Below are 13,694 nucleotides of genomic sequence, written 5' to 3'. Positions count from 1 at the left end.
GAATTGATTGTTGTGTTTGGTGTAAAACATCATGATGAACAACTTTCATGAAGGATGAAAGTCATTTTGAAATCAATTTGGTAGTGAATTTGGTGGATTTTGATGAAATTTGGATTTAGACCCAAATTAGGCATATAGGGCTAATTTGGGTCAAACTTGAGCTAGCTTTGGACTAAGCTCAAATTGATTGTTGTGTTTGGTCACAAATGACCTCACGAAGGATTTTCAACAAAAATTGGATGTCTATTTTAGGTTTATGACATTCAATTGTTGAGATTTGGGATGTTAGCCAATATTAGAGCTAATTTGGGGTTTTGGATTTAAATCAAATTGGATGATCAAAAGGTTTTACCAATGCAAATTTATGGTCAAATTTGATGTAAAATATTGCTATGAAGCAAATACAACATTTTTTGGGGCCAATTGACATGGTTATAAGTCCAATTGATGTGATTTGGTCATTTAACCAAAATTGGGATTTTGACCTAAATCAAAATTAGGCTTAATTCAGGGATCAATTGAGCTTAAATTTGTAATAGTTTAAGCAAATAAAATGTTAATTTAAGTTTAGAATCAAATTTGGGGTCAATTGGAACTAATTTGATTGATTTTGGGTTAAAAAGGGTTTTGAAATTAAGCCTTTAAGGACCAAATTGGGGGTTTTGGTCAAAGATGGTCAAATTGACCAAATTGGACCATGGTGTAGTTGGACAAAATGAAATTGGGAATATTTTGGATTTATTGGGATTTTTTGGAAATTTTTGGATTTTTAGGCCATGGAGGGGCATTTTGGTAATTTGGTCATTTTTGGAAATTTTTGTCAGTTTTGGCAAATTTGGATGTATTCAAAGTGTTTGGAATGAGTTTTGATCAGTTTTGTGTATTTTGACAAAATTTGGGAATTTTGGCCAAATTTGGATCTCAAGGACAGTTAGGTAATTTGGAGGTGCGTAGGGGCAAAAGGCTAAGTTGGGCATTTCAAGTGCAATTGGGTAGAGAATCATTCTAAATGAACCATGGATCAATGAAATCCCCATTTTGGGTCCTTATGTATTGGTCTTAGCCAGGGTATGGTGAGGGTATTGTGAGGGTATTGTGAGGGTATTGTATACCTTAGCTCCAAACCAACACCCAGGGTCAATCCGAAGGTCAAGTAGCTTTATAGGAACTCTCCTTGAGTTCTCTCATAATGATCTTACCTACTAAGTGCTAGAGGTTAGGACCAATATGTGGAACTTCAAGTTGAGTAAAGAGAAGAGTTTTGAGTTTTTAATGGTGAGGGTACATTTTCTAGTTTTCTACGATTAGTCAGTAGGAAAGTCCTATGGCTAGACCTAGGCTACTAAAGAAATTTCTAGACCTCAACCAAAAGTGAGGTCAACAAGTTGTTAAACTTCTAAGTCACTTATGGAGGACATTGTGGGGGAAGCCAGTCACCAAGCTCCAATTCAATTCAGCTCATCTACAAATGGACGGCTAGATAGAGGTTGTGAACAGGAGCATAGGAAACCTTCTGAGATGTTTCGTGGGAAAGATTATCAAGCTGTAAGATCTCATCCTAGTTGGCCTACAACAGATTCGTGAGTAAGAATACGAGATGTACACCGTTCAAGATTGTATACGGGCACAATCCTCTTACAACACTTGAGTTGGTACCACTCTTGCCTACATCAGAGGTTTGTGAATATGCTATAGAGTGGGTTCACGAGATTCAGAAACTCCACAAGGAGGTTGGCAAGGAGGTCGCCAAGCAAAATCGCAAATATTAGGCAGAAGCAAATAAGTTGAGGAAGAAGGTGACATTCCAAGAAGGGGTCCTCATATGGATTCAAATGAAGAAATAAAGGTGGGAACATTTGGGAAGCTTAAGCCCCAAGCAGATCGTCTTTTCAAAATACTTTGGAGGTTGAATGACAACGCATATAAGATTGACCTGTTAGGGGACTGTAACGTTTTAGCAACATTCAATGCTGCGAACTTGACACGGTACTTCAAGGACTCAGAAGTTTTGAAATTTGAGGTCAAAGCTCTTCCAACCTCGAGAGACTGATGCAGGGCTGGGAAAGAGCCCCTACTGAACCGAGCTTTGCCCGGTCCCTTCCCCGCCCTTAAAAGGAGCAGGACCTGCCGCCCACATTTTTCCCTTTCCTTACCCGTTTCCCTCCTATTCCCCTTCCTATTCCATTACTCTCCTTTTCTATTTATTGCCTATTCCATGCCTTTTTTTTCTATTTTCTTTTTTATTCTTATCCTTATAATATGTTCTACTTCCTAATCTCTATTATTTATAGGTGGTGTTTTCTTAGGTTATAGGTTGTTGATTTGTTTCTTGAATTTAGAGTCCGCTGGTGATGTTTTCCCTTCGGAGGGTTGTATCCAACGACGAGAAGGTGCTTCGACTTTAAGTCATCCGAGATGTTGTCTATCTCTGCTATTTGACTGCTTCCTTGCTGCTAACAATCCCTTCCAACCGTTCAGGTTACAATCGAATGCCACCAGCACTGCTCAGCCGACTTGCATCCCCTCCGACCTTCCGTATTACCGCAGAATCATTTCAACGCCGCCAAGTTATTGCCGATCACCTATTGCATCTCCAATTGGCCACTGTTTCATTTCAACCACTTCCAGAGCATCGGTGTCTCATCCCTACAGCTTCCAAATTGTTGCAGCCACTCACCTGCACGTCTGCATGACTACATGCACCATCCAACACTTCTAGATAGCCGCCAACTACTTTTCGCACCTTTGGTCAGCCGTCACCCCCCCACCCCCCCATTCTCGCGAGCTGATTGTGACTACCTTTATGACGAATGTCGAGTTCTCCAACAGCTTCCAGTGAACCGTTGTCCATTTCCAGTGTCTGTTGGACTGCTGCCTTTCGCCGCCAGCTCCTCATACTGGTTGTCGACCCCTCCTGGCACCTCTAGCCGGCCGTTAGTCCCCTTTCGACCATCCGGGCAGCCATTTGCACTTGCTGCCTCCTCCGACCTCTTTTATGGTAGTTCACCCACATCTGTAGCTCCTCTTAGGGTCTCAGGCAGCCACCCGCACTTGTTGCCTCATCGCCACAACAACTCCTATGCCCAACACCTTCCAACAAACACCTACACCAGCTCTTCCATCCGCCTATAGTCACCCTGCACCTCCACTCATCGACGAAGTCGAGAAATACTCTCCTTAGGTCTTAGCTGGATCTTGCTAGTCATGTCATCATTATCTTGCTTTCTTTATTGGTTCGAATCTCGATTGTATCCTTTGTTATTTGCTTAATAATATTTGTATGTCTTCGTCGTGGGTTGAGTTAACTCTTGTATCACTTAGTTAACACATGAAGCCAATATAACATGAGGCATACATTATTCTTTTTTCTTACAGAGGCTATTGTCTCTTGATAAATAATGCAGAAGTTTCATCATATTCTTTTGCCCAAAAGAAAAAAAAAGGAAAAAGGAAAAAGAAAAAGAAAAAGTAAAAAGCTGGATCCATCAGCTTGATATTAAATCCATTTAACATCTTATAATTTCTCGGTTTTAACAAGTTGGTAAAAGTATTGTTTGTTTAAGTTTTTTGTCCATGTGGAATTATCATATTGTTTTAGTGCAATCTAGTTTGGTCATCTTTTCATTCACTCTCTCGATTAAGTGGCAAGTTAAAATTTTGACATTTCAACTAAGGAAAGAAGAAATGAATTAAAGTTGAAAATATAATGTTGATAACAAGAGCCATTGGGCTCTAGAAAATATTTAGGGTTCTACATATAGTGTGTTGAAGATTGTCAATAAGGTTCAGAATGGCTTCTTAAGAATAAGCAACGCTTAATTGATAGTTTTGAAGAAGATTAGAGAGTAGTTGATTCTTCTAGGGTTCCTTAAAAGAAGGAATGCAAACCCACTTTATTATCATGTGAAAAATATAATTCTCTTATTAATTTATGAGATTTAGGTTTTGAAACATCTAAGAAAAGAAGAATTAATATAGAATAAAAGGAAGCAGTGCAAAATTTTACATTATGGATTTAATCATTCTTAGAATGGTTGAAAACTACATGCAGATTTCTAACACCATTTGTAATGATTTATTTTGTTATTTGGTTTTAGGTGTCATCTGCCAACATTATATATTGGGATGGAATACATGAGAACACACAATTTCAAACTTGCCGAACAAGTATGTATTAACTTTGCTATTTAGAATATTATAATTTATGTTAGTTTTTCTTTTTTTGTTAATATCAACTTTAATACATGTTATCTTATCACATTTAACAAGTTGTTTTGGCAAATTTTTTTGGTACTGATTAGAGGCATTTATCTGCTATTTACTTGTATATTAAAAGAAAGATCAAAACAGACTCTAGACATTTTATGTAAGCAATTTTAGTCCCAATTACCAAATGTGTTCAATTTAGTCTTTTCTTGTTAAACATGATTTAAATTATTTTTTTTTGGATTATTTTGGATCATATTAGTTCAGTCAAGTGATTATTTTGGATCAAATTTTGGGAGTCGTGGGATTAAATTTGATACATTAGATAGTGAAAATTTTGATATTTTACATGCATGGTTTTCTTGCTTTTGATGAATGACAAGTTCTAATCATGCCTTGTAGTGCCTAGGAATGCTAGGAACTATAAAATAAAATGGCTTTGTTATAACTATGTGACCTTGTTGACATAAAAGGCTAGTAAAGTAAAATCCATGTTCTGCTGGCTATAAATGTGAAACTATATTCCTTGTTGAGCAATAATTATTTTTTTTGCAAATTTTCTAAAACGTTAATTGGCTAAGAAATGTGGCATTTTTGTATCTTAAGTGGTGGGGGAATTTTAGTAGATTCTCAAAAATTGTAAGCAGTATTTGAATGACCTACACCAATGTATATTACCAAGATTCATGGTTATTTATGTTATGTTGGATAGTTCAGGTGGTCTATGATGAAGTTCCTAACAATAGCTTGTTGTCAAAATTTATGAAAAATGTTAAATTTGAATAGGTACAAGAATATGAGAACAATTTTCTAGAATGAGGAAGACATTTGGCAACTACAAATGTATTATTTACTTTATCAGAACAATAAATTTTTAGATTTACAGTAATGCATGATTAAATAGTTATAATGTGTCCTAATGCAAATGAGAAAGTAATTACTTATGTATCAATATAATTGAAATTCTGAAAGGAATTATCCAACCTTTGATCTGGAACTAACATCTGTAAGATTTTCTTTTAAAAATTGGAGACATTATATACATGGGCAGATGTGTGAAATGTTCACTGTACATCATAATTTAGAATATATTTTCACAGAAAAAAGAGCTAAATATGATATAGAAGATTGTTTGAATTTTTTAAAACCTATTATTTAGATATGCTGTATTGCCCATGAAAAACAAATGTTGTTATTGTGTTAAGTCGAAAGGGTATATGTATTCTATGCTGGATGATCACTTTGGTATCCAAATTGATTAAGGAATTGAATGCATTGCAGTTAGAAGTTATAAAATTTTGATGACATAGGAAAACTACATTAAATGATAGTCAAATTAATTTTTGGAGGTTATTTAAAGAACCGTGAAAGATAGAACCAAATATAAATAGTTAGCTGAACAAGTTTAGTAAGGAAAGAGGAGAAATTACAGTTGTTGAACATGGTGTCATTAAAAATAAGCATCTATGGTACGGATGAGCATGATTTAGGGTGAGAATAAGATACAGTGTAGACCGGAATTTATGTCAACCTGAGATGAAATCATAAAATCATGATCGGGTTTACCTTCATTATCTATAGAATTGATACTAATTTTTTTTTAAAATCAAAGATAATTTGTTGCTACTATACACTAAATACTTGGCGTCTAACTAAGCATAGGGACTTCTGCATATGAGAATATGAAATCAGGTTTTGAAGTTATTGCAAAATGTGGTTGGAATATTTGGGTAGTATTATATTTATAAAATCTAATATATTTTCTGATAATTTGTCCCGAAATGCGCAAACTCTCAATAGACAAAGCTTATGCTTGTATACAAATCACCTTTTCTAGTCGCTAATTTTCTAGCTTAAAAAACTTGTTGAACCTACAATTAATAGCAAGACGACTTTTCAGTAAGGTATGGACTTCAATTGCATTTAGCATCATAAATTAGAATCTATATTCTTGGATGTTCAACTTTTATTTCTTCGGTCGTATAAAAGGGGATGCCTCCTTATTTTAAACTCTTCATTTCTGTTTAAAGAACTATGCCATCAAAATTAATGGCGGGTCAACTCTTAAATAACTAGCATTGCGACTATCAATATCAACAATTTACTTCATGGTATTGGTGTTTTGTCTAACCTCAATTAGTCCTACGACTAGCTATGTTATGGTGTTCTCGTCAATATCATCAATGATTTATTTTTGCTGTCTCATGTCCAATCTCGTGCACACTTGCGTTTGTTGATATTTGTCTCCGGGTCTTCATCTCTTGAATTTTCAGACCCTCTTTGTATTCCAATTCTTGTGATGATTTCTCCTAGGACCTTATTTGACTCTCTCTTAAGATTGTCATCTCATAATTTAGTAGTCCTTAATGCTTTGATGGCCGCTATTCATACTTTCTTATGAGTGGTTGAGCCTCTTCCTCAACCTTTATGCTCATTTACAAACATTAATCGGGGTTTAAATTTGGTGAATGTTTTCTCCTTAATTATCAATTCTTCATTATTCTCTTATCACACTTCAAAAAATTTTCAACATAAATAGCTTTCATTTTTTTTAAAGCAAGGCCACTCATATTTTTTTTCTATGAAGCTTTTATGAGAACCTTCTCAACGTCTTATTTATTGGGAAGCTCTCTCTATGTCATTTTTGCATGCAGTTAATTGGCAAGTTAATGTTAGATTTAGGGCCTGTTTAGTGCACTTGCAGCTGTTTGAAGAAACAACTATGAAGTTGCTGAAGAAAAAAACTATTGTTCAAAAGCTGTTGTGGCTAATATAATTTTTTTTTTGAAAACCTCAGACCGCAGTTTTTTAGCATCCACCGCAGGTAGCTAGGTTTGGTGACAAAGTATAGCTTTCAACTGTAGCTTTTTAAAAACATAAGCAAAAGATTGTTTTGCCAAACAAAAAAATTGTGGTGCAACACCGCCCCAAACGCGCCCATAATACTATTTGGTGATCGAACCTCAATATGTCATTATGAAGTTATTGTTTGAAATAGATAGCATAAAGACTTTTTTCACAACGATTTTACGGGCTCCCAATGCACATTTTAATTTCTCAGTGGAGCCTATTGTTACTCAAATTTGGATTTATTTTCTCTGTCTTTTGTATTGCTTCAACCAATCTACACTATTCCCATTGTATTCAATCTTTGAAAAATATTTATAGGTAGATACAACAACAGCTCATTTTGCTTTGCCACATGTGATTAAAGTTGACATACTGAATGCTGGTGCACTTTTTCATAATAAGTTGTGGATCGGGTTATCATTTTCGTTGTCTAAATATCAGTAGAAAGTGAAATTTGAAACCATTTCATCATGCTACTCATGTCAGATTTTTTGACATGAATCCTTTGAATTTTTTGAGGCTCATCTTGAGTTTAGAAAATTTTCATTTAAATCATAGGATATTACGCCTGATGACCCTATGATGGAAGATCGCTCTCTTATTCCTTAAATCTATTTTCAAAATTTTGATCTTGGTTTAGTTTATCTTCAAATGAAAGTGGTTGATGCTTTAACATTTCTTAGCCATTTACTGTTAATCACTTCATCTATTATTGAAATTATCACTGAGAACTCTACTAGTTATTGAAATGCCCAAGCCTCATTTCGTTGCTGAATAATATGATGTATTTTATGGCAATATGTTTCCGATTTTGTTTGCAACATTCATACTTAGATTCTTTAGTTTATAAAATATTTTATATTTCACGCTCTTGGTGATTGCTTAAGCCATAAAGAAACTTTTTGACTTTGCTTACTAGGTGTTTGTTGGAATCATTTTCAATTCCAGTTGGCTTCTCCATATATATATTTTTCTTCATATCTTCGTTCAGGAATGCATTTTTAATGTCAAGTTGATGCAACATCCATTTCCTTATAATTGCTATTGAAATGAGAACTCTGATATTGTTTAGTATGGCAACTATTATGAAGGTCTCATGACAGTCAATCTCATAGGCTTTAGTGAAATCTTTTGCATTAAGTCTGACGTTGAATCTTAGAATATCTTTATCAACAATGTTTTTGAGGTTGAACACCCATTTACATCGAACTGATTTCTTTACTCTAGAGAATATATTAAGAATCCATGTGCCATTATGTTTTAGTACTTGAATCTCCTCCCGAACTGTTTTCTTTCATTCGTGATTTATAAGTGCTTCATGATTGAATTTAGTAATCTACACACTATCAAGTTTAGAAACAAAAGCTTTATAGGATGATAATAACTTTCCATGAGCTACATACTCTTGAATTGGATATCTAATACAACTTTTCTTATCACCAACATCAGAAGAGTTATGGGATAACTCATGAGTACTAGGCTCAGCCTAACCCAAATTTTTTGGTGAATCCTGACTTGTATTTTCATTTGAGCAGTTTTATCCTTGCAAGTTGTCTTCCACTAGCTCAAGGTTTCCATTCGTTCTCTCACACGAAGTTCTTTGTTATGTACTTCAGATTAGGTTGGTTGGATTGATTGGACATCCTCAACCAGGATAGGAGGCCTAGGTGGTGAGACTGTGTAGGTGGCATCAAATACATCTTAGAATTGATTTTCATTTGTACTCGAGCATCAGATTTGGGATAGTAGGATTAATTTTAAAATATGTGATATACATGGAGTTGGAGTTGTAAGATTTTCTATTAACTGGAGAGTAATACTTATACCACTTTTTGTTGGAGGCAAACCCAATAAAATTACACTTGATAGATTTAGGGTCAAGTTTTGTTCGATTTTGAGAATGAATCTAAACAAATGATACACATCCAACGATTTTAAGTGGTTTATTAGAAGAGAAAACTTTGATGTGAAGATAGGTAACCATCAAAATTTAAAGAGGTGTTTTCATACAAGTATCCGACTAGACATTTCATTGATAAGATATGTTGCGTATTTTAAAACTTGATAAAAAATCATAAATGAGTGGCATCTCTCAAGGAGATGTATGCTCTTTCTCTCAAATGTCTCACTTTGTTGTGGGTTATCGATACATAAACTCACATGGATGATTCTATTTTTTGAAATATAGAACCCAAGGATGAAATTGAAATATTTCTTTGAATTATCAGCTTTGAGGATCTGAATTTTATGTTGACATTAAGTTTCAATCCTGCCATGAAATATTTGGAAGGTTTGGGTTGTTCTAGATTTCTCCTTTTTTAGGAATACTTAAGTAGTTCTAGTGTGATTGTTAATAAAGGAGATAAATCATCTAGCCTCATTTTTCATTTTTCACCTTTGAAGGTTCTCAAATATTACTGTGGTTAATAGAAAAAGGGTGTGAGAGTTTGTATTGGATTATGGGATAATTATTTCTAGTGTCTTTAGTAATTTGACAAATTTCACTTTGTTTCGTGTTTCTTTTTTTTTTTAAGGTAAAAAATATAGAGTGAGCTACAATAAGCTCATCAAAACAATCAAGACTAAAATATTGTTTTATAGACGAAAAAGAAAGTGCTCATAAGTATCATGCACATGTCCACAACATATGTCACATGTTATAATCATATATAACATGTAAAAGAAAAGATAAGTAATGCATAGAATCATGACTACGATATAAAAATGTAATTCATCCATTCATGTGTAGTCATAAACATAATCATAAGAGTCATTAATCTAATTATAGCAATGTCACTTGTAAATGTATGTCTCAATTATTTCCCTCTCATGCCATGTCATGAGTCGTCACACAGCCTGATGGCTCCATTAATTATTGATAATGATTGGTCCTCTCCTAACATAACAATTATTAATAGTGCCCCTGGTATCGATGATTCCTTATATTTCATCCCCGTCGGATCCTGATTGTTCTAAAAAATTCATCTCCATCAGAATGCCAGGAGTCGAGAATCCTTTCTCTCCTTATCATCTGTATTTGCATGTATTTATGTAATAACCTACCCATAGTATCATTTGTGATATTTCTAAAATCATAATTTATGTAATAATCATTCATCATAGGCATTTTGTATATCATATGCACGAAACATAATAAAAGAACACTTGGTAGGCAATGATTTCTTAAATATATTCATCTGATTCATAAAATTGTAAAATAATAGGTATTGTAAGGGAAAAATTAAGTTTGCATTTATATAGTCAACGCAGATATTTATCCACATTATGTAAAAAATTCTAAATACAATTGTGTCAAACATGATTACATGAAAACCTATGATGAGTTATTTTTCTTAAGTTAGATCATGATTATTTCACCTAAATCAACGGAACAATCCTATGGCGAGTTTTCTCGAACTCGACTCGAGCTCGTTGCTTGGTGTAAACAACTTGGGATTTGTAATCCCATAAAAAATTTATGAAATTCAAAATTGAGATCTTAATTTAATTCCAACTATGATTTTCTTGCTTTAACTTGACTTGAGAGGGCTTCTAGTCATTAATATGCCTTCTCGATACTTTTCTATTTTGATCTATTCTCTTCCTTACCCCTTGACCCTTCTCAACTCATGAAATGGAGCTACCATAGAGCATGGCTCTTTGTCGACAGTCTCATGGCTATTCCTACAAAGGTGGCTATTCCTACAAAGGTATCACAATAAGAAAAACATGAAATGCTTGAATTCATGGCAATGTCAAAATAGAAATGTATGGAAGGAAAAGAATGTTCCAATTACGACAAAAGTGAAGTTCCCTCTTACCAATCTCACCCTGAAACCCTAAACAGTGATCTGCAACTCTCTTTCATGCGCGTAGATCATGATTGCTACAACGCTCGATCAAAGACAACTCCAAACCGCGGGAAAACGAAGTGAGGGGGTTAGAGTTATGCAATATTTAACTCCCAAATAATTCCTAGAGATTTGATCCATTAGACCTTCACATGCGCAGCTAAGTGAAAATAAAGTGTCGGCTACTACAGTTAGTGAGATTAGGGAAAAGAATTAGAGTAATTAAAGTATTAATTAGGTTAATAATTCAATCATTTATATCTCCCCATACAATTATAATTCATGCATATTATTATTATATATCAAATTGATTGATTCAATATGTAGAATTTAATAAATTACTCTGGGCGAATTTGGTGAATGCTAAATTTGGGTTATATTTTAAAATTGCTAAAATTTTTCTTATTTCTTAAAATTGTGTGTTACAAGAATAATACATTTCTTTAGGTTTTGATATGTTTTTTTTTATATGTAAATGCATTTTGGTACTAAATTTAACTATTATTATGATTTTAGTTTGATAATCATACTATGAACTATTTTCTTGCATGTAGTCTTGTTATGCTAATTATGCATTGTTTATGATTACTTATTATAAGAATTTTGATTAAAAGAATATCACAAGTGTTGTCATATGTAAACTATTATCTGAATGCTTGCAAGTACGGATCATAACGAATGACAAGACTCGTGACCACTAGTATTTAGACGAGAATGAAACTTTGAAAACCATTAGTATCAGACGTGGAAGGAAAGTAGGGAACCATTGGTATTAGGTGGTTGTTAATAACTGCTATATTGAGAGGGGCCTAATTTTTTTCAATTGTTGTTGTAGCCTTTGGGCTAAATGACAACCTAATGATATGATATAACATGACATGAAAATAGTTGAGGTCTATACAATTATAAGTGATATTCTTATGATTTGATTGATAACTCACTCTTATGAATATGCCTTATGATTACACATGAATGAATGAAATACATGTTTTATACAGCTGTCTTGATTTCCTTGTATCACTTGTGTTTATTTGTTATATTTTTTATATGATTGTAACATATTGTGATTTGTGTTGATGTATATGAGTTATATATGATCATACACGTCTCTTTTCCTTCTATAAAATTTTTTATTTAGTCTTTAATTATTTAGCTTTGTTTGTTGTAGCTCACTCTATCTTGAATTTCAAGAGGGATAAGGTGCACAAAGACGAGTAGTAAAGTGTGATATGTACAACTTTTACATTATATAGTTTTTGTAAGTTGTACAAACCTTGTGCGTCTACTTTTATTATTTTGGATTGAACAGTTTTGTAACTATGTTTTTGTGATACAACTTTTTCACGCTACTGAGTATATGCGAATGTGAATGAATTATAAATGAAATTTATTATATACGTTTGTGGTGATTTATTTATATTAGTTCATCACTTTTTGTGTTACGATTAAGCTTGTTAGGATAAGTATTGGAGAGAATTTCATTTGACCGAATTTTTCGCCACTGTCACACCACAATTAACCCTAAAGAGTGTGTTAGTTAGGGTGTGATAGTGCTTGCGAGGGAATGGGGGCTTTGTCTTTGCCAGTATAATAGGATGTGGGAGTTGAAAGATGGGATGAGTTCTTTGCAGTCATGTACAAATCAAGGGTTCCATAGAATTTTTAAACTTTGACAGGATACAAAGCTCCCAAAATTGGACATTTACTTTATAAAATTTAGTTATAATAGTTAATGAAGTCTTAATTTTAGTTTATTTTAATTTAATTATGTATTTTTTTTGTATTCTTTTGTTAACATAATTTATTTATGTATATCAGACTATGTAAACTTGAGTAAATGTAATAATATCCTTCAAATTAATATAACTATATATATTAACAAACTAATTTTACTCTCTCTCTCTCTCTCTCTCACACACACACACACACACACACAAATGTGTGTATAATTTATGTAAAACCTAGTTGTCACTTGTCTAGAATTTGATGTCGTCGACCTTATGTGTGGGTCCCAAGCCCGGATGCGAAAAGTGGAGGGTTGCGTTAGTTAGTCGACAACCAGCATAAAACTTGTCGAAAAAAATCATGACATGAATTCTTTTGATCATTGTGTAAGTGTTAGGGCGTCCCCTGAAAGCGACGTGCTGTATAGTCTAAATACAGTGAAAAGTGTGTAAGGGCCGCTACACCGGCGTCTGTGTGTAGTGTTAAATAAGCAAGTGTTCTCACATTACGGGCGAATGCGGGTAAAGACGTTAGTCCATGAAACTAATGAAACTAATATTAGGATAGGATCTTGGAATATAGGTACTCTCAATGGTAAATTAATGGAGTTAGTTGATATTATGATTCATAGGAAAATTAATACCTTATGTATTCAAGAAACTAAGTGGGTTGGAGAAAATGCTAAGGAGATTGATAATTTAGGTTTTAAACTTTGGTATTCTGATAAGAGTCGCACTAGAAATGGTGTAGATGTAATTATAGATAAAAGTTTGAACGATAATGTTGTAAAAATTAATAGTCTTGGAGATAAAATTATAGCCCTTAAGATTATCATTGATACTAAGATTTTTAATATTATAAGTGTTTATGCTCCTCAAGTAGGTTTAGATACAGAGTCTAAACATAAATTTTAGACTGACTTAGAACACTTAATACAAATGATACCTCTTGAAGAAAAAAATTTTATTGGAGGAGATTTAAATGGACATGTCGGTAGAGTGGTAGAAGATTTCAGAAATATTCATGGTGGCTACGGTTTTGGAGTAACTAATGAAGAAGGTA

At 33.6% G+C, this 13,694-nt stretch overlaps 1 protein-coding gene across 1 annotated transcript in view; it reads left to right on the top strand.

Annotated features, from left to right (window-relative positions):
* Nucleotides 1-13,694, top strand: part of LOC110033416 (anaphase-promoting complex subunit 6) — a 111,974-nt gene that overhangs the window by 65,964 nt on the left and 32,316 nt on the right. The window contains exon 12 of the mRNA XM_020737386.1: nucleotides 4,098-4,167. Within this exon, the coding sequence (XP_020593045.1) occupies nucleotides 4,098-4,167 (70 nt within the window). The remainder of the gene's footprint in view (nucleotides 1-4,097; nucleotides 4,168-13,694) is intronic.

This window comes from Phalaenopsis equestris, unplaced genomic scaffold (genome assembly GCF_001263595.1).
Source record: "Phalaenopsis equestris unplaced genomic scaffold, ASM126359v1 Scaffold001174, whole genome shotgun sequence".
Lineage (NCBI taxonomy): Eukaryota > Viridiplantae > Streptophyta > Magnoliopsida > Asparagales > Orchidaceae > Phalaenopsis > Phalaenopsis equestris.
Note: the sequence above shows the minus strand (reverse complement) of the source record. Positions and strands in the feature narration are given on the sequence as shown.